The 27,796-nt window shown below is 48.3% G+C and overlaps 1 protein-coding gene across 22 annotated transcripts in view; it reads left to right on the top strand.

Annotated features, from left to right (window-relative positions):
- Positions 1–27,796, top strand: part of Ebf3 (early B cell factor 3) — a 129,135-nt gene that overhangs the window by 6,135 nt on the left and 95,204 nt on the right. For 10 of the 22 annotated variants that reach the window (XM_006507336.2, XM_030242092.1, XM_006507334.2 and 7 more), the window contains exons 1-6: positions 2,729–2,891; positions 2,997–3,153; positions 3,515–3,578; positions 4,267–4,322; positions 7,299–7,372; positions 9,118–9,186. In XM_006507336.2, coding sequence (XP_006507399.1) covers positions 2,758–2,891; positions 2,997–3,153; positions 3,515–3,578; positions 4,267–4,322; positions 7,299–7,372; positions 9,118–9,186 — 554 coding nt within the window. In that variant the 5' untranslated portion in view covers positions 2,729–2,757. Of the gene's footprint in view, positions 1–2,217; positions 2,892–2,996; positions 3,154–3,514; positions 3,579–4,266; positions 4,323–7,298; positions 7,373–9,117; positions 9,187–27,796 lie in introns of those variants that run through there. The other 12 variants (NM_010096.3, NM_001113414.1, NM_001113415.1 and 9 more) reach the window with 9 other exon arrangements.

The raw sequence follows: 27,796 nt of genomic DNA, 5'->3' as shown, positions 1-27,796 counted from the left end.
ACCCCCTTTCTTTCTGGGGCAGGATCGTTACCTTATGTGATGGGCTTATGGAACTTTTTCTCCCCCTCTTTAGTCAACAGTATCAGATTTAGAAGGATTTGCTTTTAAACCTTCTAATTTGGTAATCAGATTTAAATCGCCTTGGCGCGTGTAATCTGAATTAAAGATACTGTAAATGATTTTAAGCATGACACTTGCCTTAGCGCAAGGACGGGCACCTCCAGCCCAGGCTGGACATTTTAGGAAGTGTGCTACAAAGCGAGCATTGTACCCCTTTCCCAACTTCATCTCTGCCTAAAAAGGCATTTAGCATATTCTGTCATTGACGCTGGCCCTGTCGCTCACCCAGTGTGAGCTCCCAAGCTTTGGAACACACAGAGACAAAGCATCTCTCAACCTCACCCTCCACCCATGGCCAACTTTATTCTGTGTTGTCTTTCCAGGAGCAAAGTGTTACCTCTTGCATGGGGGGTCTGATGTAAGTGGAAAATGCTGGGCTTATTAGGAATACAGAAATTTTCTTTTAATTTATCGTGAGGAGTTTCCATACACTTTGATTTAAGGTTATTAACATTCTATAGACAGTGGCATTTTTAATATGTGGCGATCGCTTCTAAAGACTAATCTCATTACCCTCAAATAGTCATAAAATATGATTTTATTATACTTACGTATTTAATTAGACGGCCGGCCCCGTAATGGATTTTGAGATGGGACTGGCGCAACAGCTTTGATAATTCACTTATCTTTGGCAATAGTCATTAACCCCCAACACCAGCAAAATAGATTGCTTTCCAGCACATCTTTTCTCTCACCCCTTCCAAGTAGCGTGTGGGGGGTCCCCAGATAACGTAAATCGGACTTCGATTTTCCCGATTAATTAAAATATTAACGCACACACACCACCAATTCACAAAAAAAGGAAGAGCTACCCCAGGCCCGGCGGGAAGAGGCTGCCCTGCGACACTTGCGCCCAGAAACCTTTTCTTTTTCTTCTTCTTTTAAAACCAGAAGGGCCTTATTTCTCGTGGCAGGAAAGAGCCTGGGACATCTCCAGGTCGTCCCTTGGGCCTCTGTCGCGCGTCGCACAGATCTCCTTTGGGTGGGCCGAGCGCCTGGGAACCGAATCCGGGCCTCCCGAGCTGGGCCTCCGAGCCCACGCGCTGCCGGCTCCCAGCTGCCCTCCCGGTTCCTCGAAACCAGGTCGGGAAGCCGCAGGGCGCGCGCTCACCCAGGCTGGGAGGCGCAGAGGGCAGGGTCCCTGGCGCCCGCAGTGTCTGCTCTGCTTTTCAGGCGGTTGGAGGTGGGGAGATCTGGCCACCGCACGGACCATGTAACAGGCTGGACACCAGCTCCGGGTCGCCGGAGAGGCTGAGCGCTCTTTCCGTCGGCCCAGAGAGGGCCCAGCCTTCTTTGTCACTGCCGCACCCAAGAACAGGCCAGGGACCCGAAACTCCTGTGGCCACCGGAGGGAGAGGGGGCATCTGGAGGAACCTGTCTCCGACGTGGACCCCGGCCCTGTATTCAGCAGGCTTTGCCGGGGTAGAAAGCATGGGACACCCAGCGGGGCTCAGATGTGGGCACACTGGCCCTTCAGCAGCCTTAGGTCTGCCTAGAAATCAGACTGAGCTGCGCCTCTTGCCCTGGTGGCGGCAGGGAGTGTGGATCCCTAGAAGGGGCATTAGGTACCCTCTTCTCCCAGCCCCTTGTTGTCCCTCCCTCTCCTGGAATCTCCTCCCGCGCGCCTTTCCAGCCTCTTCCTGCTGTTCTCTTTGGGACACCCCAGAGCCAGTGCTGCCCTGGTATTTATTGCATGCGTGTGGGCGACTTGGGGCGCTCCTCCTCCGACCCACGGTGTTTTGACTGTGTGGCAGGTCTTGTGGGCAGGTATAACGGGCCAAGCAGCACTTATGCACTGGCTGCGCTCGCTTCTTTGCGAGATTTATTTGAGCGGGTGGTAACTTCCTCGGCCGCGGCTGGGCTTGTGGAGCCGTGGCGCGTGGCCGGGGGCGGTGGTGGCGCTCGGTGGCGCTCGGAGGCGGCGGGGCTCGCTGGGCTCGCGGGGCTCGGGCCGGCTCGCGGCGCCGTCAGGCAGTCAGTCGGCGAGCGCGGCGGCGGCGGCGGCGAGGGGCGCGGCGAGGGGCGGCCGCTCCCATATATGGCGCAGGCGCCGCCCCCCGACGTCACCCTCTGACAGCGCCGCTCCCGGGGGCTTCGAGTTTTGGCTCCCGGGAAAGGGTCCATTCCTCGGGGAGAGAGGGCTGAGTTTTGTGCGCCTCCGTCCGCTGCGCGCGCCGCTCCAGGCCCCGCCGCGCCCCGCCTGCGCCCGGGACTGCGCCGCGGCACTCACTGCCCCGTTTATTTGTCTTTGGAGCAGGCGGGCCGCGCCAGAAGCGGGCGATCCCGCAGTGTCCTGCAGCCGCGGACGCCGCCTGGCTAGGATGACACCACGTTGAGCGCGCCTGCAAACAACAACAACAACAAGCGCCGCCGCGGCCACCGCGTCCACCGCGCCCTGCTCCTCCGAAGCGTCGCGTCGCCACCGGTGCAGCCCGCCCGCGTCCCCGGCCGTCCGCAGCGCCCGGCCGCCGGTGTATGCGGCGCCTGCCCGGGACGGGCTGAAGCCGGCGGCGGGCCGCACCGCAGGCGCCGAGCAGGGCCAGGGCGGCCAGGGCAGCCTCCTGCCGCCGAGCCCCGAGCGCCGCCGACCGCGGACGCGCTTTCGGCCGGGAGTCGCGGCCGCCGCCAGCAGTGTTCATGTTTGGGATTCAGGAGAATATTCCGCGCGGGGGGACGACCATGAAGGAGGAGCCGCTGGGCAGCGGCATGAACCCGGTGCGCTCGTGGATGCACACGGCAGGCGTGGTGGACGCCAACACGGCCGCCCAGAGGTACGTACCGGCCGCCCCCGCGCGCCTTGGCCCCGGCCCGGCCCGGCCCCCTCCTCCGGCCAGCGCCGCGCTGCTCACCGGGCCGCTGTCCCTTTCCTCCTGCAGCGGCGTGGGGCTGGCGCGGGCGCACTTCGAGAAGCAGCCTCCTTCCAACCTCCGGAAATCCAATTTCTTCCACTTCGTGCTGGCGCTCTACGACAGGCAGGGGCAGCCGGTGGAGATCGAAAGGACCGCTTTTGTGGACTTTGTGGAGAAAGAGAAAGTAAGTGTACACCGGCGATCGCACCCTCCCTCTCCAGGAGTAGGGGGCAGTTGGTGCCCGCGCATGGGGTCCGAGTGCCCCCCTCGGTGGCGGGAGCGCTCCGCCGGGCGACCCCGCCGCCACGTGCGGTCGCACAGGCCCCGCCAAGGGCCGAACAACTTCTCTGTGCCCTCGGACTCACTGGGGGCGAGGGGGAACGCTGGGCTTGCGGCAGGAAAAGTGACATCACCGCGTAGCTGCGAGCCAGGAATCCTGCCTGCAGCGTGTGAGGCCGAGGGGCCTCGGTCCTGGAGGGGGACCGAGCGCGGTGACCGCGCCAGACGCGGCCACGCTAAATGCAATTATTTATCGTTGCTTTCAGGAGCCGAACAACGAGAAAACCAACAACGGCATTCACTACAAGCTGCAGCTACTGTACAGCAATGGTGAGTACCACTGCTTGCTGACTGCCCTTTCGCCCTGAGCGCTGGCTCTCCCTTCCCTCGATGGTTTCAGGACATAAAGATTTTGAGATTAAAATGACATGGGTGTAAACACGAAATCTTCTCATGGCATAGAAGGAAAACAAAACATAAACGATCGATAAGTCGATGGCACTTCACATGATTAACCGGTGGGGCTTGAAGTAGAAAGTAAAAGGAGGATCGATAAGGGCGCCTGCAGAACAGCACTTTTAAGGGACTTTTTTCAGTTTTGCAAATTAATGTTAATTATTGGGATGAGGGTAGCTGCATAAGCCGAGCATAACTTACTGCCTGTGCACGGTTTAGAAAGGAAAGGACCTTCGAGAGTAGAAAGGAGTTTGGACTCTGTTTCTATAGGTGCACTCTCTTTTTGAAAAATAAATGACCATATGGGCCCAGAGCTGCACTCTTGGCCTGCTCACTGCTAGGCAGACTTCTTACACCTTCATATGGGAACCGCAAGAGTCCCAAGACTTTTAATTAAGAAAAGAAAACAGTGAGAAGCGACTGGGGTTTTCTGTTTCCCTCCCAATATTGTAGGGATTGCCTTAAAGTGGTCCCAGGCACTGGCTCGCCCAGGCCCGGGCGTCCCTCCTGAGGTTCAGGCTAAAAGCTTGTTGAGAGTTTGTCTGCTTTTTTCCCCTCACAGGCGTCAGAACAGAGCAAGATCTGTATGTCCGCCTCATAGATTCAATGACCAAACAGGTGAGAAAGTTTCTGCCTCTCTACTCGTTGTGTTTTCCTTTCTGCTGAGCTGAGGTTGTCCTGGGGCTGAGAGAGCAGACTGACAAATGGATCTCCTGTATTTGTTTTTCATTTCGCTTCCTTGACATGCTAATGAGAATTCCATATTTATTGGAATAAATGGACCGGTTGCTACAAATAGTTTATGCCGTCATTAAAACAGGACATATATGCTTTATTAAATGACTTGCGATTGGAATCAAACTCTGTCTTAATTAATTACGGTAATTAATATTTGACAGAAAAATTCCAAGATCCCCCCCTTGTTTATTTTTAAACGTTTCTTTCTCTGCTTGAAAACCATTTCATGGGGTTTCTGACCCCTCCCCTCAACAAAGACAACTGACTGTCCCAAAGCTCATCGAGTTAGGCTGGCTTAGTTAGTTCCCCTCCTCCTTTCTAGTGCCATGGTCTGGTAACACGAGCCATGTATTTGGATTTAAAAGTTAAATGTGCTGGGGTGAGAAGTCACCTTGTTCCCCTCTAGTCCGTCTTCACCTCTCAGCCCCCCATCTCCATAATTCAAAGTCTGAGCTCCAGGGGTCACTCAAACCCATCCACTGCTCTGCTCTCTCTCTCACCCTCTGTCATACCTTGTAAATAACATAATTACAAGCAGTTCCTTATTAAATTATTTAACCTGTCTTGGTCAACTTTTCGGATGATAACTATTGGCTATCAGTAATGTGATTAACTGCAGAAAGATGCCTCATTGCTTTTTGAGGGTGTCCAGTCTCTGGCTGCTAATGTTGTACTGGGTGATGTGTTACTGTTTTTAAGGACATTGTTTCCACGTTCTTAAAAATAGAGTGTTGGGTGTATGCATATAGAATTCCTAAATTAAGCACACCCTGCACTGATTGTTTTAGAATGGAGGATATACAGGGTCACACTAGAAATGAAAGTAGTCTCTTCATTTTTGGTTCATAACTTTCGGTATTATGAACCAAGTGGGAAAGAGCTTCCTGCAGCCCGGCACACACGCCTCCTATTCTCTGAGCACAATTTGCACATTTTTATTTCTCTGAAAAAGTTTGTCCTTACCTAGGCAGCCAGAACATGAGGTTTTAATGTCTGCAGCCGCAGAGCTGTGTGGTTTTTCTCCTGGAGCAAAGATCTGGCAGGTAAACGTGTTTTTCTGACACAGACTGTGGTGTGCCCTTTTGCCAGCCTTGCACCGATTCACAGAAGCTCTGGAACTCGGCTGCTGTTTTTGTCAGGCGGCTTTTATTTCCTTTGTATGTCGGGCAAAAAGGTTTTGAGAATCGCCGTAGTCTAATTAGGAGGTTTTTTTTTTTTTTTTTTGCAGGCGCTGCTAAGTTTCTGTTCCTCATGTACGGGAGAAGCAAGAGGCTTCTTTTAAAGTACACTTTTATTGTTCATTTAGCCTAGTACCTTTGCAGTCTACACGGTGCAGAAAATAAAGGCATTTAATCTCCTCACTGACGGGGATGGAGGGGGGGGGACTAAAGAAATAGCCCAGTAACTGATCAAAGAGTCAATGGCGCTGAACCGACAGTTTATGGATTTCTGTTTGTGCTACAAAATAAAAAATAAATCAAATATAAATACGGGGATCATCGGAGGACAAGCCATTCTTTCAGAAGTACTGGTGTCGCCAAGGCCGCTAGCCCAGCAGCCCCAGGCGGCTCGCTGGCCTGTGGTGACTCCCACCATTTCTGTGGTTCCGAGCGGGCCGAGCTCCAGGCCGCGGAACGAGGCTTGCGGAGACTCTTCCCTCTTCCCAGGAAGCCAGTCCCCGGACGCCTAGTAGAAAGGGCTTTGTCCGCCTGGAAGTGCAGGAAAGTGCCGGAGGAGGTTGGAAGTAATTTCCAGAGAATTTTCAGGGGGTGTGGGGGGGGCGGGAACTGCGGAGAGGGCAGCCCTCCCCTTGGAGGAATTTTCTGCCCGGAACCTGCGGCTGGCGGCCCCCGCCTCCCGCCCCTCCCCCAGTGGCCTTTTCTCCTCTTCTTTGGGCGAGGCGGGCGGCGGCGAGGGCGGCCGAGCCGGGGCTCCCGGCGGCGGAGACGGGCTGGGCGCCGGCGTGAGCGCACCTAGGGCTTCGCACCATCTGGCGGAGCCTCTGCTCAAAACCCACCCGAGCGTGCGCGCAGACACTGCCTTTTTACCCGAGGAAAAAAAAATCATTGTTAGCACTTTGAAAATAAACACCAGATTGGCCATTAGCACTTTTCTTTCTAAATATCATCGGGCGAGAAGCACGTGGCCGCGCGGGCAGGGGCGCCCCCCGGGCCCGGGCCCCGGCCCTCCCGCGGGCCGCCAGCTCCCTGGCGTGGCACGAGCACGTGCGACCGCCGTGCACAGCTTCCTGCTGTCGGAGGACGCCTAGCCACGCAGCCCAAGTCTCCGGCCTCTGCTCGGGCTCCGGGGGGCGGGGGGATGTGTGTGTGTGCGGCCGGTAGGGTGCAGGGCTGGCGGCTGGGCAGCCCGGCCTGGGCAGCGCCTGGTGGCGCAAGGAGGGCTGCCCCTGCGCCCAGCGCTCTCCCGGCGTCTGTAGTCGCAGTCGCAGCGCACTCTGATCGACTTCTTCCGATAGAGCGATCGGGCCTTCGTATAAGACAATGGCCAGAGGACGACGCCAGGTTGCGGTGGCCCAAGCTTCAGGAGCCGGCTGGGAGGCTGCGCGCCCTCGCCGGCTGTGCCCCGGTCTCTTGCAGGCCCTGCCTCGCCCTCCCCGCAGCCCTCCCGAGCTCAAGCCCGGGGTGCACCCATGGGAAGAGCTGGGCAGGCGGGCCGAGCGAAGCATCCCCGCGACTGACTGAAGTGGCAGGGTGGGAGGGTGGCCGGGTGTGCCTGTCGCCTCCCCTCGTGGGGGCTGGACACCTGCCACCCCCGGAGGCCTGCGGCGCCCGAGGCGGTGTGGCGCCCAAGCGGTAGGCGCTGCGTGACCCCTGTCTCTGCTTGTCCCCAACGCAGGCCATCGTGTATGAAGGCCAGGACAAGAATCCGGAGATGTGCCGCGTGCTGCTGACCCACGAGATCATGTGCAGGTGAGCCCCCGGGAGGCAGGCGGCCGTGGCGCCAGCCAGCTAAGGGGACGGGGACGCGGGCCGTGCTCGCCGGCGCCGGCCATCCCGCCCAACTGCGGGGGAGAGAGGGCGTCCATAGAAACCTAGCAGGCCGGAGGAGGGCCCAGACCCGCCCAGAGCAGTGTCCGGCCTCATTTTTCCATCAGTGGTGATAGTTAGTACAACCCGCTGCTCAGCAGAGCGGATTAATATGTTGACCCTGTCGTGGCAATATAGTGTGTGTGTGTGTGTGTGTGTGTGTGTGTGTGTGTGTGTGAGAGAGAGAGAGAGAGAGAGAGAGAGAGAGAGAGAAACACACAGATCAGGGGATGCATCTGTCCTCGCGCAGGAGTCAGAGTTCACTGGGACTCATTTGAGTATTTCCTTCTCCAACGCTTGCATCCTGAGACGTACAATTGTCTGTTATTGATAAAAAAAAGGAAAGCCTTTTGTACTTATTACAGAGCTCGTGTATGTGAGAATTGGATTGTGATTCTGTCAGTTAACCTCTTCCCTAGAGCAGCGATGCATCGTTCATATTGTTGTTAGATAGCGTGCCGTTACTTGAGATCTCTGTCAGAAGAGCAATTTCCCACCTGTTTTTTTTTCTAACTACCACAAGAGTTTCGCCCCTACATGGCGAATAAAAACGCATCATTGACTTTGTATGTGTGGCATGTGAAATATAGTTGCAAGGAATAATAAGAAAAGGTTGTGCAGGCTTGCAGCCTACAGTAGCAGGCCCCATACTCTGAGGGGCATACTCTCCTCGGCTATGGTGCCTGTTGCCTGAATGCCACTTCTGAGCAGAGGTATTGTTACAGCACCAATATACAAAAGCTGACTTTTCCTCATATCAGGTAATAAATATAAATTACAACCAATAAAGTGGAATTTCTTTATTATCCACTTCTGCATGTACGGCAATTAACATAGAAAGCGCACAGATGTGATTTAAGCTCTAAGTGGAAGACTGTAGACTTTCTTTAATCACTTTAGCTGTCAGCTTTAAAAGGCTTTATATACTTTGCCTACCATATGGTGTTAATTTAGCTAATTTAGACATGTAACCATTATACAAGTATGCTTTTTTAAAATGCGAGAAGCATAACATTTTTGTTTCGTTTCTGCTTTAATTAAAGTTTCAATAACAGAGTTAAGGTAGGCTTAAAGAAGCAACAATAGGAGTTTGTGATAGATTGATGCACGCCTTTGTGCTTATAATTAATAAATGCCCCAAAGAAATATTGGTTAGAGGTGGCATCTTGCATCTTTTCCAGAAATAACAGCTTGACAATTGGAGGTAAACAAAGGCTGAGACTGTGAAAAGTTATTCCCCAGCCTCCAGCCTTTTCTCCTCAGCTCATTGCAAAGACAAACAGCAACAGCATGTTTTCTGCATTTTAGCATTATAATTTGTATAGGAGCTCTGGCTACCCTGCTAGTAATAATAGATGTCTTTAACCCTGCTCCTTCTGGTAGAAAGTTACAGCAGAAGTTTAATGGAACTCACTAGGTTGAAGTGTGTCAAGCTGCCTAAGTAGGAAAACTATATATATATATATATATATATATATATATATATATATATATATATATATAGTTAGTACATATATATATATATATTTGACTCCTACTGCTTCATGGTCAGACTTTGAAAAAAATTATAAGTTGGACAGAGAAAGCTGAGCTTCATACTGAAACCCATGTTTACAATTGCCCCACAGCCGGTGCTGTGACAAGAAGAGTTGTGGCAATAGAAACGAGACACCCTCAGACCCTGTAATCATTGACAGGTAAGGATGACTTCTTTATTTTCAAAACAAAACGGTAGCAACCAACCAGACTCTCTTTCCTGCTTGGTTTCCAGTGTCTCCTTAGCTTTGAGGCGGGTGCTGGGCTCATCTTGTGCACTGCACCATTTGTCCGCCTGTGTTATCATGCACAGGTGGGTTGACGTGGAAACCCGGTGGCTCGCTCTGTGGGGATTCAGTAATTGCTTGCGAGTTGTCAAGGGAAGCAGTTTCATCTGCCACTGCTCTCACTGTGAGGAGCACTTTATGCCTAGAGAGTCTCTGGCTTTAAACCCAGAGATATGTCACAAAATGCTTTCTGCTAATTTGTTAACAAGTATTTCAGTTTTTGCATTATTATTGTTATTATTTTTACCTCGGATGGTCGTTGAAGTTGAAGCTTGGGTGGTGGCGTTCTTGCAATCATCGCCCAGTGGTAGAATGAATTTAATCTGCTCTCAATTAGTTGCAAAATGTCTCCTAATTTTTTTCCAATTGTGGCTGTCGTTTTATGTCAAGTAGCAAATATGTAACTAACAAACCAAAGTTGTTATAATTGAAACTAATTACACATGCTGGTTACATTTCCAACATTAATTTCCATAACTAGATTAGCTATATGCATTCTTTAGGTTTGCTGTTCCTCATCTTGCCATTTATCATGTTCCTTGGGCACCGTGGCATCCTTTTAAGATACCAATCATTAGTCCTAATGGTGCTAATGTGCACTTGGCATTGCCTTAGTGGAAAGAACAAAAACACTGCCACCTTCCCCTCCTGACTCACCCAGGCTATTCTGAGAAGGAGAGAAGATTTCTTTCTTTCCCAACAATGGGGAGCAGCAAGGGGCCCAGTGTGTGATTGACTGCAGATTTTGAAATTGGTACCCAAATCGAATAAATGTTAGATGTGTATATATGACACCAGTTTTGTGAGGCAGAGGTTTAGACTGTTTTGAAGAGGGGTTGAGTTTCAACAGCTTTCATTACAAAGTTATCTTTTGATCACGAACTTTGCTGTCCAGGGTCTGAAAAATTAAACCCGGAAAACCCCACGAGTTAAACCTAAAGAAGTCTGAGGCACCGGTGGGGAGCATTGCTAATGTTTAACTAGCTGGAATAGCTGTTTGCTTAGTGGAGAATGTTCGGTATCTGACAGAAGGGACAGCTCTCTTATTAGTAATCAAATAGGGCTGACCAGTTGTGGCCGTCACTCAGGCAGTCGAGAACAAGTCCAACAGTTTATGAAGCTGGAGCTCCAGAAATCAATGTAATTGTATTTGTTTCGGGGTTGTGGCTGTGGAAGTCATACAGCTTCGGGTTGTTGTCCTGTGATGGAACTCTTTATTTTATTTTATTTTATTTTATTTTATTTTATTTTTACTCTGGATGGGCTAGAAGTGTACAAAGCCATTGATTGGAGTCCTGTCTGGGTGGAAGTCGTTTGAGAGGCAGGTACACTAGCCCTTAATACAACACTGTGAAAGAAAGATGCTTCATCTTTCCAGTGATAGTTGGAGTTTTTAAATGTGGTTTGTTTTAAAATCATGGCTTAAAAAAACATGCCATGATCGAGAGGCCATGTTGGTTTGACTCACATTTTAGAGTCTCCCTTCAAAAGCGCTTTGGATTTCTTCATTTTCAATCACTTATTGAACACTGATAGTGAATAACACCCAAGACTCAGTTTTTAATCTCATGATGGGCAGCACTTTCCTCCAATACACTGAATTTACTCTTTAATTCTCTTCTAAGGGGCGTGTGTGTGTGTGTTGCTTATGTTTGTTTAATTAAAATATATGCAAAGATCATTCACACCTTTATAACCTACAAGAAGTATGTGATCATTGATATTCTAGAAGCATGAGGGGAAGGGAGAAATGTAAAAACATTTGGTTAACGGGTTTACCATGTTTATTTGAATAAGGAGGATTGAAGCTCCATTTACGCTTGGCATAAATGCTTTGGAGGTCTTAATTATTGATGAAAAATCTGCTCTGCTACTAAATTCAAAGATATGACAATTTTATAGGAATTTTAATCACCTTCCATGTTAGGGATTTTAAGGTAAGGATAGTTTTATGTACTGACAAATACGATGTACATTTTTAGCATTCTTAAGAGAGCTGTCACTTGTAATGACAAAATACTATTAGCATTTTGTTGCTTGCTGTAAATCCCTGTGAAATGATTGTGGTATTGGCACTATCTCCAGTTTAAGGCATATTTCTAGAGGAGGAAAAATGAATTTAGTGTTTGCTAGGACAGCTTGTGTTAATCAAAGAGAGAGGCTTATCTTCAGCAGGCGATCTCTTTGGAGCAATGTGGTCATTTGCAGCAGAGATCTGTCTTGTTTCATAGTGATGATCATTTCTATAGGGCGTGGACTGCCCCTGAAAATTAGTTGCTCCTGTTGAGTTTTTAGCCTGGCTTTTCCCTTGAGGATTGCAGAATCAAATGCCCCATCAGATCGGTGAGTTTACAGGCCCTCACCAGCCTTCTTGTCACTTGGTTAGTTGGCTTAAGAATTCTATCCAATGCACTTCACTGGCTCTTTATGGCCTTTGGATACATTTAGCAGGTTCTGACCAGATAAAGCATATTTGTCCTGAGGATATAAACCAATAATTCCAACCTGAATTGAGATCAATGGGCCCATATTTGCTCCAACCCACACCAAGCTCTTCCACACGTTGAAACTGCTTTGTGTGTTATGAGAACAGGGAAGGGAGCTCCCCTGGTCTGGCAGGGTAATCACATTCTATAGGCCCTGATGCCTTAAATCAATTAATTACACAATTTAGTTTAGTTATCTTTCAGAAGTATTAGATACTTACAAATGGCAAGGAAGACACTTCAAAGTAAGGGGTGGGTGGGTAGTGAGGGTGCCCCTCATTAGAAACCTTGTTGTCATTTACTGTGGAGCTTTTCCTTACGTGGACTGTTTCCCTCCACATAAAACACTGTTGGAGAAACAATTTTTTATAGTCTTTAAAATAATATAGCAACTTACCAAGTTGAGCAGGACTATAACATTGTAAAGTGAGAGATGACACAGGAACTACATGAATTGAATCGACTTACAAAGAGGCTTACCTCCTCATACCACACACACACACACACACACACACACACACACACACACACGGCCAGGCACAACCACAGTCACCTCACATATGCAAGTGTGTATATGCAAATACAAACACAGTCACATATACATGCATGAATTTTTATGGCATTGCTGAGATGGAAGGGAGCATTATTTTCCTCATGAAATAATGTTTTCTGGGAAAACACAAAAGCAGATGGTCTTCATTAGGAACACCCATTGTCCACATATCCCAAATATGAGCAGATAAATCTCTCCTGTTTCACCCGTACATTCCAAGGGCTGCAAGTGATTACAGGATGTCGGCATAGCTGCTAAACCAAAACCACACTTGGGCTCACATTATTCGCCTGTGCCATCCGGGTCTGTTTCCTCAGGAGCTCTGGAAATGCCTGGGGAAGGCACATCAGTTTACCTTCCCCTTCCTCAGTCAGCCTGAGAGCACTGAGACAGAGTCCAACTGTTGCAGCCTGTGGAGGACGCAGGAGCAGGGCAGTGCGGCTGCCCACTCGGGCTGGCTGCACACCGTGGGCTGTGTGCAAGTGAGAGCATGCTCTGCAGGACAGTTCCAGATGGCACTGTCTCTGGCGTCCTGCTCGCTGGCATCTCTGCAGCAGGCAGTGCCCCCTCCCCAATAAATCTGGCATTAGTCTATAGAGTTTGGGAGACTTATCATTCCAAGTCTGTCCTACTTTCCTGTCTGGGAGCCAGACATCTGTTTATCCTATTTTCTTTCTTACAGAGTTTGGAATGGCTGTAGTTTTTCTTTTTTTGGGGGGAGGGGGTGCATGAAGTTTTGTCATATTTAACAGCTGTTACAGAATTTCAGCCCCGTGGGCTCTGAAAATACTTTTCAGCTGACCTCAGATTTTTATACATAATTGACATTGGGTTGTAGAAAAACATTATTTGCTTAACCTCTCATTGTCTGCGATTTCACACCGTCTCTGGTCGGAGGGTGTAAGCACCAGCAATCTTAGCTCTGTGCTCTCTCTCAGCCCCCCAAAGCCCCGCTTTGCTTCATTTGTGTGTTTTAAGTTTACTACACCTTTAAAGTGATGGCAGAACGGTAGCCCAGAAGGGCGGAAGGTTTTCTCTTTCTTTTTTCTTCCCTTCTCTCTCTCCTTTTTTTTTTTTTTTTTTTTTTTTTAGTCAACAGTGTTTCCTTTCACTTCCTGTCACAAAGGTCAAAGAGAGCCGACCTTTGCTGGCAGTCCTGCCTGCTGAATTATTCATGGGATTGACTTTTTGTCAGTGCACACAGTTGTGCTCTGGGACAATTTATTCATTTACCTCATTTAAAGCTCCTTTCTGCACCTGTTCAAGTATTAATATCATGTAATTTGGGCCTAATGCCGATTTTGCTGAACACTCATTATATTTTTTATTAGCTATATTTCCAAACGATTATGTATGATTATTACCAAGCCTTACAAACAGCACCGGGTTATTCCCCAGCCCCTTACATCTTCTTGTCAGGTTGTTTTCAGAAGCTGGGTGGATAAACATTTGACCAGTCCCGATGTTTTTATTCCTACTCCATCTCCAAGCAGAGAACTTAAAGCCCCCTCCCTCATGGCCTTGCACGAGCGTGATTAAATCCAACTCGGCGAAGCTGTACAAATGCCAGCGTTTATAAGGTCAACGCTTTTGTTAAAAATGCTATGTAAATGAGGATCTGCAAAAAGGGACATTAAATAAAATTAAATTCATTGTCTTCTTTAATGTCATTTACATTTTGGCTAAGCCTCGGCCTGTCAAGGAGGATTTTAAAAATAATTTTAATTACACATCATTTAGGGAACCCAAGGTTTTCTATTCAGTAGCATTTGGATAACCTGCAGAATGGAGACCGTTTGTTAACTTCTGAAATGACGGATTGTCATTCTGTATGCATAATACAGCAAGAACAGCATAGTTTGCTGTTAATTTCTCCTTCTCAGTTTTCTTGAAAGTGAATATAATTATCATCAAATAGGCCTCGAGACCCTGGAGCCCTCTTCTTGGCCTTGGCCCCGAAGCTGAGACACTCTTTGGTTCTGGGTCTGTTTTAATACATGGGGACTTCAGAGAAGGGAAAATATTGGCTAGAAATTTGGCAATATTAAAATGCACTTTGGATGAATGGAATGGCTACAAAGACTCTGATTCAGGTTGGCACCAGCCCCATTTGGCTCGGCCAGGCTCAGGTGTGAATGGCTGTTTTATTCCCTGGTATGCCAACGAAGAGAGGCAAAAAGTTCACCATGCTCATTCATCCTTTAATTTTTTTTTTCATAAACTTCTGAAAATAAACAGAAAAGGAAGAGCAGCTTACTAGAGTCACAGTGACACGCTCTCATTTAGAGGGGGCAGCACTAGGAACAGTGCCTACTTTGTGTGCGTGCTTCTGAGCCCACCACCCTGCCACAACTGTGCATCAGGCATGCTGCATCTTTGTATAAGCCAGTGCTGTGTGTCACAGTGAATAGGGCACCAGGGCCAGCATCAGGCCTAGGGTTTATATCTCTGCTCTAGGCTAAAGGATGCCTACAGAGATTTATGGCTGCCTGGGCTGGCTGGGTAAGGCCCACAGGGTGACCAGGCCAGACGGGTGTAGAATTGGGTTGGAAAACAAGCCACAGGCCCACAATGACTTCCGCAGCACTCTTAACCAGCTCAGATTCTCATCAGCTCTTGCTAGGGCTGAAGCTGTTTGGTGCTGCCTGCTAGGGGCAGGCAGCGGCAGGCAGCTGGTTGCTATGAAAATGCAGGGCTGGAGGGAGGGGCTGGAAGCAGGGCTGTCAGAAGCTATACTCCAGGAGGGATGTTGACGCAGACCATCCCGCGCCTCTGCAGCAGCCTTATCAGGTGAAGAGCAAAGATATAGCCAGTGCCTGTAATCGTGTTAGGACGGCATGGACGAATTGGATTACCGTATGGAAAGCCGTCCAAACTCCGAGTTCTGTTACGCATGCTTACAGGAAGCAAATAATTACGCTCTGTGCACCAGAAGATAATTGGGGCTGGCCAGAGGCCTTCTCATGACGCTGGAGAACGCAGGAGAAGCTGGCCTCATGGAAGCATGGGGGATGCACACAGGGAGGAGGAGGAGGGCGATCTTCCCCAGATATAGGTGGCTGAAGTTGATGCTATAATTTTCGGTTACTTTTCAAAGATGGTGAATAATTTATCAGAATTCAAACTCACAGTAGCAACGAGAGGCATGTTGGAGGAGATAAAAATTCCAGGCTCTAATGATGGAGATTGTCGTGGCAGACAGGAAGTGATTGACAAGTGGGGGTACAGGAAGTGAGAACTCGAGGAGCTTAACCTGTACTTGGCAGAGCTGCCTTAGCTTGCACTCTGAGAAAATGAAAACCATTCACCCGTCCGCTCCTGACTGCTTGCCAGAACACACGTTCTTCTTGTTTGTTTATCTTAGTAGCAAATCTCTCCAAAATGTTTGTGGTTAAAACTCTATATAATGAGACATTATGCTGGCATTATGAATGCTTTAAAATAAAAATATGGCTATTATTTAGAAAAATAAGTGGAGGGATTTTATGGGTTAAGGGTTTTCTTGTATTTTATAAGCTTCTCGAACTTGGGGGGGGGGGCGGTAACTAATGTTCGTTGCATCCTTGAAGCTCGACAACGCTCTCTAAAACACTTTATTCCGAGAACAGCCCGCCGCATCTGTCAAAATGGTAAATGCTGTAAATTTGCCAAGGAGCTGGATGAAGAGCACTATGCTTATGGGCATGGGCATAGGGGAACTCTGACTTCAGTTTGCTATTGTATCGCTTCTTGCTCCTACTCCGTTAAAAAGAAAGAAAACCAACCCCTGTCCGTCTGGAACTCCTTCACTGAAGGTTACTCAGTTAGAAAACGCTCCAGATCTAGGAAGGGTCTGCGGATGGTGAGCATCCTCTGAATGCAGCAGGGCCATACCGAGTGCCTTCCCGGTAATTCACTAGGAAATGAGTTTACCATGTGCAGAAAGGAAGGGGCTCGGGTGGTGTTGTTGTAGGATACAGAGCCCAGGCCTCACTAGCGGAAGAAGTCGGCTCCAGCATGTCTCTGCTGGAGGACCGAGGAGCTGCTGCACATCTGGGAGGAGGCCTCCTTTGCCCGACAGGCAGCTCTCGCCCTGTCCCACCTCTATCCCTCACCCCCACCCCCTGCTTGTAATTCCTAGCTCTTTCTCTCAGCAGAAAGCCCCAAAGGGCAGGGTGCCATGTTAAAGCGACACAACCAGACACAACTTTGGCAGTGTTCAAGAATCTCAAAACATTTGCCCTCCTGATGACAAATTTGCAAAGTAGGAAGCTATCCTTCACTTGGAAGGCTGGCCCTATGCATACAGGCTTCTGTGAGGGCAGGATGCCTTCTTTTCTGGGGCTTTTCACCAAGAGTCCAAGTTGCATACATGTGTACAGAGGAGATGTTCTAGACTGTAAAATCAGGTCGAGCCTGAGCCTGGTCAGTCCCCCCTGAGGGTGACACATGTGCAGCACCAGCCTGAGATTTGATTATAGCCCTAGATGGGTGTCTCACCTTCCTTGGGAGTACAGGTGTCAGGAACTAGTAGGTCATCCAACTTTGACAAGGGCTAGGGCCTGTCATTAGGAACAGGACAACTGTAGCCCAGTGGAAAGGGTGCCACTTCCAACCAAATCAGCTTGATATTTCTGGTTCTGCAGTCAGAAACGGTCCCTTCCCTGGCTTGAGGACAAGCTTTCTCCTTGAGCATCCTTCAAGGTTGCCAAAACGCTCATTGCCAGAGGTAGAGAGGCTAGGGATCTAAGAGTCATCCTGACAGGTAAGGCAGACAGGTGTTTGTGTCAAGTCCTTACCACTGAGAGACCTGTGCCCCTTTCTGTAGAATGCCACCCTACAGGCAGGAGGGGAGGGTGGGCATCCCAGGTGTGCCCAGGGCAGCAGAGACCATAGGCAGAGAGTTTGGAGCTATGTAATGTGTGCTGCCTGTCTGTGCATCCAGACTGTTTCCAGAGCAGTTTTAGGCTAACAGAAAACCAAACTGAAAGCATAATTTCCCTTACCATTTGGACCTGTGCTCCCTGTGTGGAGATTTTACACTAGGTATGGGGATGGGGGGAAAGCTGGTTAATATCCAGCTAACGTTGATATGAATTAACTAAAGTCCACAAATGACTGGAGAGTTCCCTGGGTGTTGTACCTTCCATGGAGTTTGACAAATGTCTGGTGGCATATATCTCTCATCCTGTATCTTGCCCTGGCCTCTGTCCCCAGTATCCTACTCTCTGTCCCTCTCCCTTCCCAAACCCATGGCACTTGTCCATTTGTCCCTGGATCCCTGCCCTTCAGGGACACACAGTTAGGGTCATACTAAATATGCAGGCTTTGCAGGCCAGCTGTTTCCAGGAGTGGCCTGCCCTGGAGTTTTCCTCCTCTCCTCACATTACTGCTAACACCTTGTGATTCTTTTTTGTCACTTCTAAAAGTTTGTTCCTTTCTTTCCAGTCCTGATGCTTCCCTGTGCAGCTCTTTCATTCCTGAGCCCGTGTGCTGCCCATCAGGTTGGAGAGTTGTTTGTAGGGCTCTGTAGCTTGTGCAAGCTGCGTGTCCCACTTGCTCCCCCCCCTAACCCCCGCCCCTTTCAAGTTCTTGGCTCCTTTACAAAAAATTAAAGCATTTTAACTTTATATTAAACATTTATTGAAGTGGCACAGCTCAATTTCACTTATTAGGGTTTTATTTCCTAAATAATACTGTTTGGAATATTTAAATCACGGAGGCCCATAAAAGGCGAATGATTAAATTGTTGGAAAGGCAACCACGCTGCCCCATGGCATAAAAGCAGGATGAATTCAATGTTTGGTGTTCTTGTTGGCTTTTTTGGTTTAATAAATTAAACTACAAATTTTCCTAATTGCCAAACAAAATGTTAGGCCAGCTTTAGCCATTGCTGACAGTAAAACAGAACATAAAGCCTGCTGAGAGTTATATGTGGTATTTAATCCGAGACAGAGCAGTGCTCGGGCTTTTACGGTTAAGTATGAATTCGCACCAACAGCATTTGTTTCACATTAGGGAAGGTTTGTAAATCAGATCAGTGTGCTGGGACGGGGTGGCCGGGTGGCCTCTCTTCTTGATATTTGGTTGTCGGGCATGTGGCCAGAGCCGGTTCCCCATCCACTTCCACATTCTCAATGAAGCGATAAGCCCCCTGACACCCGGAAGATTGGGTCAGGAAACAAGTTGGGGATTGGGTTGGATGAACGGTGTGTCCCCACCATGAGAGGTCACCAGTCTGAGCTGGCCACTGGGCAGCAGCCATCAGTTACCCAGACATCGGCTGCTGTGGGTCCCCGGCCAGGGGAGGCCCCAGGGAGAGAAGCAGGACCTGGGAGAGTGCTTCACGGAGAGCGGTAGTCCCTGCCATTTATTAAACGTGACAAGCGGGCTCTAAATATAACGGTCCTTTCCCCAAAGATCATTACTTTGAACAAATAATGAGTCATGCAAGTTACTACACAGCCCGGGTCCCATCCAGAGCTGGGCCTTTGTGCGCCTCAGATGCAGATCCTGCCCCCCTCACCCATTCCCTATTCAAGGTCTCTCCCACTCTGCTTGGCCATCGGGCTTGTCCCGGACACTGGTCTTCCCTTTCTGGGAACCTGACTTGCTGGTCACGATGCCTAGGAAAGCTTCATGTGAAAACAAGCTTGTCTCGGGCCGCAGATCCTGACACACACATATGCCTTATACTCTGAAAATACTTCTTTAATGTTCCCAGGACTGTATGTAGGCCTAATAACAAACAGACAAACAAACAAACAAACAAACAAATGCAGTGGGAAGTGTGCTTGCTGGGCTCAGAGTGTCGGTCATGAGTAGTGGTCATGGCCCATGTTTGCTAAGACCCTTGGATAACTATTCCCAGCAATTAGAACATCCAGACCCCTTTCCAGCACCAAACTCATTTGTCCCCATTTATTAGGCTGTGCACAGTAACTAATTTACATTGTTTCAGAGTTATGTGTTATGGTAATTTATTGCGTGTGTGGGGGTCACAGAGAGGTGACCAGTCGGCAGGGCAGATCCCTGTAAGGCGAGGAGGGAGAGCCCAGAAGGAGGAGCAGAGAAGGCAAGGGGTCTGTGATTTTTAAACCGGCCACAGTCTTTTTAATCACGTTTTGATTTATTCCTTGTGACGTGGCTGGCTTTACTCTTACTCTCTGTTTTTTAACAAATCAGGGCTGGAAACAGGACTCTTTTTCTGTTGTTGTTGTTGTTGTCGTCGTCGTTGTTGAAGGAAATGGTAGTGATACTCTCTAACGAGCGGAGACTTTTACTAATGCCCTGAATAAAATATTTGCCAGCGGCCTCCACTAAATGTAAAAGCACTCCGCAGAGGAAACAATGTCGTCACCGCCCCGCCTCGTCGTAGCAGGTTTCGTTATCAAGTTGAGGAAAAAGGCTTGTTTAGGCGAAAATAATGATCATAAATAGAGCTGTACAGTGGGGCTCAAGGCAGCAGTGACAGAGCCTGCTACCAGGACCTGCAATTCCAAGGAAATATGGCTGTTCTGATCCAGGGAAGCAGTAATTATCTTTTTGTGAGGAATGTACAATGGTGTCGGATGATGAATTGATCGCAGATTGGAAGCGTGGTTCAACTGTCATGTTACAGAGATAAGAGAGAGCCGCGGGATTGCTCATTGCCTTTGCTAGTTCACAGCCAGCCAGTTTATTAGCACAAATCCCAAATGTTTAGTAAACTCATTAGGTCCCATCTAATGCTAATTTATCATCATAGGTGGAACCCTAGCAGTGAGGCCGGAGGACAGTACGGAATCCGCGTGATTTACAGAGCGTTCTGATCAATCACTTTCTCCGCACTGACCATTTTTCTTCAAACGCTTTAAAGGGGCCTGAGCGAGCCTAGGATCACACCATTCCAATTGGTCAGGGTTCTTAGAGTTATCTTCCCAAGGATGGTTATCTGAAAGGTTAGGAAATCCTGTACAAACTGATGTGAGGTGCAGGACTGGGCTCTGGGACCCCTGTGCTGCCTTTCCTCAACCCTGGCTTCCCCTCTCCTCTCTCTCCTCCTACCCTCCTTCCTCTTTTTCCTCTCCCTCCTTGTTCCCCTCCCTGCTTCTCTCCAACCCTCTCCTCCTATCTTCCCTTTTCCTTTTACAATCTGGTCACAGAGCCGAATTCAAAGAATTTCCTTGCAAAATCAGTTTACCAAGAAATGCATCATGGTACATAAATGTCAAGTGCAGTTTATTCTAAACTTCAGACAGTGTTTTTCTTTTAAAAAATCAAGCTTTAAATGCCCAGTTCTCCTGACATTTTCGTACATATTCTATAGTGTTTTCGAAGAGGATAATAACCTTTGCTTGATCCCAGGCAACAGCTGCAAAGATAATGAAATTCTTATGATATTTCACCAGGTAAAATGTGAATTGCAGAAGAAAAGCTATTGAATTTTTATGGATCTTAATCGCATAAAATGAGATTCATGGGGCATACGTATAACTATACTCGGTGGACCAGCTGGCTGCAGTTGCAGTGAGGATTCACCGTGTGGTGTGAGGGGCGCTCCAGCCTCCACTAAGAAATGCTCCCCAAACGCTGCCTTCAGCTTGCCCTAAGAGTGATAATGAAATATGACAGAAATTTCCTTGTGCTGGATCAGTGGCAAGCGAGGTCCTCCACCACCAATATTAATTCATCTGACTTATGTTCCAGTCTTGATTTACCTTATGATTAAAAACTTCTGCAGGTCTGCTCAGCAATTGAGATCAGATCTCATCTGCAGCCCAGTGGTATTGATCCCTATTTAACATCAAGGCTCAGAATTGATTGGCATTGATTAACAATAAAAATGCTCTCCTCCATGTCCAGCCGCCAGGCCAGCATTCTGAAAGGAGGACGCTATGTCGTCCCCCTCATTGACCAATCTGAAAAGAGAAACGGCCCCACCCGCGAGTAAACAATATATTTTAATGTTATTGTAGCTGGATGCTGGACCGACACTGCAAATTGATTTTATTCTTGTTGTATGAGATAAATATCTTTAATAAAATTCTCATTTTATTTAGGATTTTACAGAAATAACTTGATTACTCAAATAGTAGAATTTTTTTCTTTTCCCATGGTGCAAAAAAAATGGATTAAAACATAAAGGCTGTAATAACGTAATCCTAGAGACAAAATGTTAATCAACTTTGAAACTGTGCACAGGATGGGAAAGTCCAGGGAGGTAGTTCATGTGTGGAGACAGCAGGAAACCGGGAAGACAACTGGCTTTATAGAGCCTTTTACCCTGTCAGCTAGTGCTGTGTGACTGGACCAGCCTATGACTACCATGTGCTTGAAGGCTAGTTCCTCTGCAGAATGTCTCAAGAACATATGGCTCCAGAGAGCTCAACCTAGCAGAGCTACTTACTCCACAGGAGCAAACCTGGCCACCTCAGAGAGACTGGGCCTTTGTTTCTGTTCTGTTTTTGTTGTGTCCTACAGATGCAGCCCGAGAAAAGGAGCCTCTAGCAGTTCTTGTAATTAATAGCAGAGATTTAAAAAGTGAACCGAGGAGAATAAATTAGAAGAGTTTCGAACACTCTAACTTTTGATAGGTTTTCTGGGAAGCCATCCTGTTCCCAAGACCGGCTAGTAACCCCTAGCAACCCGTTAGCGCTGGCTGCATCCTTAGCATCCAAGCACGCTGGAGGCCAGGTCCAGCTGAAAGGAATTATCCAATCTCTAACATACAGAAGTTTACAGTTATATAATGATGGAGAAAACCACAAATCCCAAGGGATGTCAAATTTTAGAGATACTTTTAAAATGAAATTATCCAGCCAAGCCTCTAAGACAACCTCCTTGTGCTTAAGACAATAACTACGGTCTGGGATTAATTTCTTTTTTGTGATAGGGCAAATCCAATTTGCTTCTTTAACTGTTGATTAAGGAATCAGTTCTACAAGGCTGTCCCCTGGAATTATTTGCTGTTTATTTGTCTGTGGAGAGCTTCTGGAATCCCCTCCAACTGGGAAGGCCAGGTCAGGCATGGCCATAATGAAGAGCTGCCTGGTGGCTCCAGGCACTCTGACTGGCCTTGTTTGTGTAGAAGAAATAGTTGGCTCTTTGAGCAGCCACTTCCTATCAGGCTTGCAAAGCAGTGCAGAGAGGACCCAAACTGTCTTCTCTGTAGCCTTTCTTTTTACACTCTAAGGGGAAACACCCATTAGGAAGCAATAAATAAATAAATATCTTAAATTAGAATGTATCTCACTCCAAGGCCCTTAGAATTAGTGTCACTGTGTGATCTGGTATCAAGAAAACCAAGGTGCCTGGCTCCTCTTCCTTCCCACTGCATGGTACAAGAAGAGGGTCTGTCCTGTTCGCCTAACATCACATGTGAGTACCGACTGTAGTATGCATTCGGTTTTATTTAAAAATGAGATTCACCAATGATTTGTCAACAGATGTGTGATATTTAAGAACTGAACGTTATCTTCATCCCTGAATCTTTCTGTGTATGGGAGGCCAGGTTCAGTTTCCCCAAATTGTCCCAGGCCCTGGGTGACCTACTATGTTGGTTGTTTTCTGCCTGTTCTCTGGGATTCTATGGCTATCCTTGCAGCGAAGAGGGTGTTCTGTCAGGTATATGGTGTTGTGTTCTAGGAAAGTTTGTCCTGGGGTATCTGGGGCTTGTTCCTGGTTGCTTTGGTCTTTATGTGCTGAGAGCCATTTCCCCCTATGTCAGAATGAAATCTGATTTCTGGTTTAAGGGTCGGGGAGGAGGTTCGTTTTCTTAGGACCATATTACCCTGTCATCCCTGGAAGAAGACATTCATACAGTGTCAAGAGACTGCCAAACTGACCCCAGGCAGGGCTGTCCCAAAGGGGAGAGTGTTATAAGTCCAGTCGGAGTCTTCAGTGAGACATCTGAATGCTCACGTGTCATTTTTAGGTTTGTAAAAGTTGTAGTAGAAAAATGAAAGGAAAAAAGTAGGGGAGAAACAGACAAAGTGTCAGAGTTTATGTCAGCTGAGTGTGTGTGGTTTCTGTGCTTGAACTAGGGGAGTTGGGCTCCCCACTGTACCTTTCTGTTTTCTACAGGGACACAAAGGCTTGGGGCACTGTTATAGAGTTTGAAGCTCCACTTTGTTACTGGTAGCTTCTGTCCTTGCCCGACTGCCAGGGCCACCTGGGATATACTGTGACGGAATCCCACATGTCCCTTCCACCCTCTGACCTCGAGGGCCTCGAAGAGAGCCCTGCTCTGCTCTCCTTTTCTTTCCCTACCTTTCTCCACTGACTTTTATGGCCCTCATCATCAGAAGCTTGCGAGGCTGTCCATTGTCACACTCACTCATGTCCCTCTTCAGAGTCCCTTCTCAGGGTCTGTTTCCCGGAAGCAGGTAGTCGGCCGGTTGTCGAGCCTCAGGTGGGGCACTCTGTTCTTCTAACACTCATCAGTGGGCAGAGATAGAGCAGACATGAGTACTGTCCCTAGCATATGTCCTTAAGTACCGATGCCTTGTGCTCCTGAGTAAGGGCCCAGAATAGTCACCTGTCTTACTCTGTCCTTTCTTAGCTGTATCTTGCTGAGCACCTCTGCTGATACTTTGGTTCCTTGAACTTGGTGTCTGCCACAGGCTGAGTTGAGTGATGATATTTGTTAGCCTAGCCATTCAGGTATAATGCTTTCTTTCTTAATTTAAAATATAAACATTCCCAATAGCCTATGACCAAGTTTCTGTAAGGCATGTGGGGCCAGGCAACCTTTTCCCCTCACTAATTCCTGACACCTGGGAAGCTCTGAAAAAGTCACAGCCAGGAAGGTGACCTTGTGTAGATGGGATGGGATTTAGGGATGTTTAAGTCCATGGGGACACAGGAGAGTCTGGTCACACCATCTAGGGAGGGAAAAGTAGTGGGTGGTCTCCAGCAGCTGTGTGACAGTTGAGGTGTGTGAATCCTTCTTCACCTTCATGTTCCTCTTGCCACTGGATTGCCCCTTGGATAGACCTGTGGTCTTGGATGGGAAAAATTCCAGGACCCTAAGCTAAGGAGTAAGGGTACGGCTACTCCTTCTTGGCCAGTCTCCACTTCCTGGTAGGTGTAAGAGGAGGCCAGATATGGGAGCCCACCACTGAAGCCCCATTTCCTCCATGTGAGAGGTCATAAGGTGATCGCAGATGTTAAATGTCTTTGTAAGACATGTCTGCACAACTAAGTCGTAATTATTGCCATCTCCTCAAATTTGGGGCATTAAGAAGCTTGTCTCAGACTAGTCAGCTGAGAGGGACTGCCGCTGCGATTAAAACCCACACTGTTGGGGTCCTTCATTCATTTACCCCGTTCTGCTAGGGCCCATAGTGGCCAGAAAGCTCTGTGGTTGGCCCCTGTAAGCTCTAGAAAGTACTTTTCTCCTTTGATCTCCAGGAAATGTTGGAGAGGTTCCACACTTTTGGCCCATGAGATGGGAGGCGAAGGCTGCTTGGGATGTATGGCCGTGACATGCACCCTGTGCAGGATGCTGTGGGTGACTGTGTGCTGGTCAGGTGGTGTGTTTTGTGGATAGTGAGCAGATGCTCCGGGACACTTGTGTTCCTGTGAGAGCTGGGCTAGAGATTGAGAACACTGGCGATGGCTTTCACACCTGTAATCCCTGTGCTTGGGAAGCCGAGGTAAGATCATCAGAAATTTAAGGTCATCCCTAACTGCTAAGGAGTTCAGGGCTAGCCCAGGATATATATATGATACCTTGTCTCAAAAACAAAAACACAAAAGAGATTAACGATATTCTGAACATAAGTGGGGGAACATACAGAAATACTGCTGTGTATAGGAGGAGCAGCCAAAGGGACCCCATGCTCTACTACCTCAGGCCTTCTCAAGTTCTCAGAAGCTGTCTGGGAATGTTGTTTTTGAGTGTGGTTGTAAGGTTGATACCCTTTTCCCAGCCCTTGAAACCATTCAGAGACCTGGTCTCAGCTTGTGCAACAGAAGTTTGCTATTGACTCGGAGCTGTCCAGCTCCACGTGGGAATTCTAATTCCATTTATCAATGAGAAGTGCTGAAAGGGTTTCAATCTGATTAAGTTCTATGACAGGAAAATCCAGAGAGGAAACATCATAATGCCGACCCCTCCCTCAGCAGAATTGAAGATGCTACAGTGGGCAGACTGGCTCTGTCTGCAATGCCCTCCCACTGTCTCTTCCCCATGTGTGGCTAAACAAGTAAATGCAAGCAAGACAAGGGGCTGAGAAATGGCTCAGTCCTTAAGCACTAGGTCCCAAGCTCATTATGCACCTAAAAAAGTCGTGTGGGGTTGTGATCCCAGCTCTGAAGAGGTAGAGATCGGCGGGCTCTTGGCATTCACTGGCCAGCCAGCCTAACCTACTTGCTGAGCATCAGGCCAAGTGAGAGGCTGCCTCAAACAATAAAGGTGGTTGTGGCCAGAGAGATAGGTCAGTGGTTAAGAGCACTTGCTGCTCTTAGAGAGGCCTGGGGCTCAATTTGCAGCACCCACATGGTGACTCACAACCATCTGGGACTCCAGTACCAAGGGCTCTGATCCCCTCTTCTAATTTCTCTGGGCACCGGGAATGTGCTTGGTACATAGACAAACACACAGGCAAAAACAGTCTAAAATTGTTTTTATATTACAGTACAATAAAGTTAAATAAATAAAAGCTAAGAATTAAAAAAAAAAGAGGGATAGCACCTCAGGAAAGATATCTGAGGTTGTTCTCTGGACTTCGTCTGTGCGTGAGCACCCACGTGCATACATGCTAACCTATACCAACATATACACCCACATGCATACATACTAACCTATACCAACATATACACACTGTGCAAAACATAGAAACATGGGTCCTTAAATACAACTGTAAGAATGACAGGATCTGTCCGAACCATCCTGTACACTGCCACCACCTTTTCTCCCAAGCGTCCCTGGGGTGTCTGTTTTTCCAAGGTCTGTTTCTAAAAGTCCCCAGGGAAAAAGCCTGTCTGAGCCTTTGGGAGCCCAGTTCCTCGACTTAGGGATTGAGACTGTCCTCTAAGACTACCCCACTCTCTGTGCAAGCCAAGAGTCTCTCTATATTGGACCCTATCCTTTGAGGTGCACAAGTCCCTGCCGTCCACAGAGGTCATGGCCATGCTTTCTGATCCTAGTGAAGATACAGGACTCCTATTCTGGGACACTGCTGTGTTTGTGAGATGGGTCACCTACCGCTGACGCCTTTGCAGTTTTCAAGGACTCACTCAGCCTTTCCTTGTGTGTGATAGTTTGGTAGTTTGAAGAGTGCCTGCCCAAAATTCTGGATAGGACTGAACTTTATTCCTATAAAGTGAGTTTTATGGAGTCTAGGGCATAAAGGAATCAAGAATAATTGATTCTCTGGGACATTACAGTGATCACCCCTTACACACAGGCTGCCATGCTTCAGTTGGCTGCCCCAGCTACTTGAAGCCATCTCCTTTTTGAGCTCTGGGCAACTCTTGCTGTATTCTGTAGTCTCAGCTGCTGACATTGTCCCCAGAGACAATCCCAGCCCTTCTATGTCCCTTGGGCAGTACCCAGTGGGGTCATGTCCCTGGCCCATCTGGTGCAAGGAGGAGGCTTTGGGCTAGTCCTTGCCTTCCTTAGACTGTCCTTAGAGCACTGTTACCCTCAGGATAAACAATAGGGACTTGAGAACTGTCATGGAATACCAGCGTGAGTCTGTGATGCTTTCTGTAATTCCATAAGTAGAATTCTATATAATTCCATAATGTAATGATTTTTGTAATTGGAATTGATGCTGCTGTTGTACACAGGCCTCCAGGACTGCACCTGCTGCCTCCTCTAGCTGGCCTCAGACACCAGCTGCATGGTTGGGGGTGGGGTAACTTCAGGAAGTCCCTCTCTCCTTAGTGGCACGGTGGTGGAGGAGGGGCTCTTAGTACTTAGGAGACACTCTGAGATCTGCGTTTTATGAAGTTCCTTTTCTGTGTTGCCTGTGGTTGAGTGTGGCCCTTCTTGACATCCTGGCTTCTCTCTGTTCATCTGCTCACATGCCACACCCTTTGCTCTGTCAACCTTGTCCTTTGCCAGACCATAGTGTAGCAGGAGGCCACACTCTGGGTGGATGGTCTTCACTCTATATCCCCCTCTTGGGCATACTAAGACCTGTGCTGTAGGTCAGGCCGTCCCCGGACATGGATGCACTGATAGACCACTGGCCACCTACAGGGTTGTGCTTAGGAAGGGTGGCCTTCCGGATGAGTAGCTCTGGTCCAGAAACATCACTGACTGACACCTGTCAGCTCCACACCTTACTCAGGCAGCATTCTCAGCCTCACTCATTGAGAGGAGCCAAGTTGTGAGGCCAATCCCTTGGAGGGCTGGGCCACACAGATAGGATGAGGAGCTGTGGAACCTTCAGAGAGGTCCCTGTTAATGGGAGCTTGTCAGATATATGGCTTACAGCTGTAAGCTTATGGCTAACATTTTCAGATAAGTATG

This window comes from Mus musculus, chromosome 7, assembly GCF_000001635.26.
Source record: "Mus musculus strain C57BL/6J chromosome 7, GRCm38.p6 C57BL/6J".
NCBI lineage: Eukaryota > Metazoa > Chordata > Mammalia > Rodentia > Muridae > Mus > Mus musculus.
This window is presented reverse-complemented; position numbering and strand designations above follow the sequence as displayed.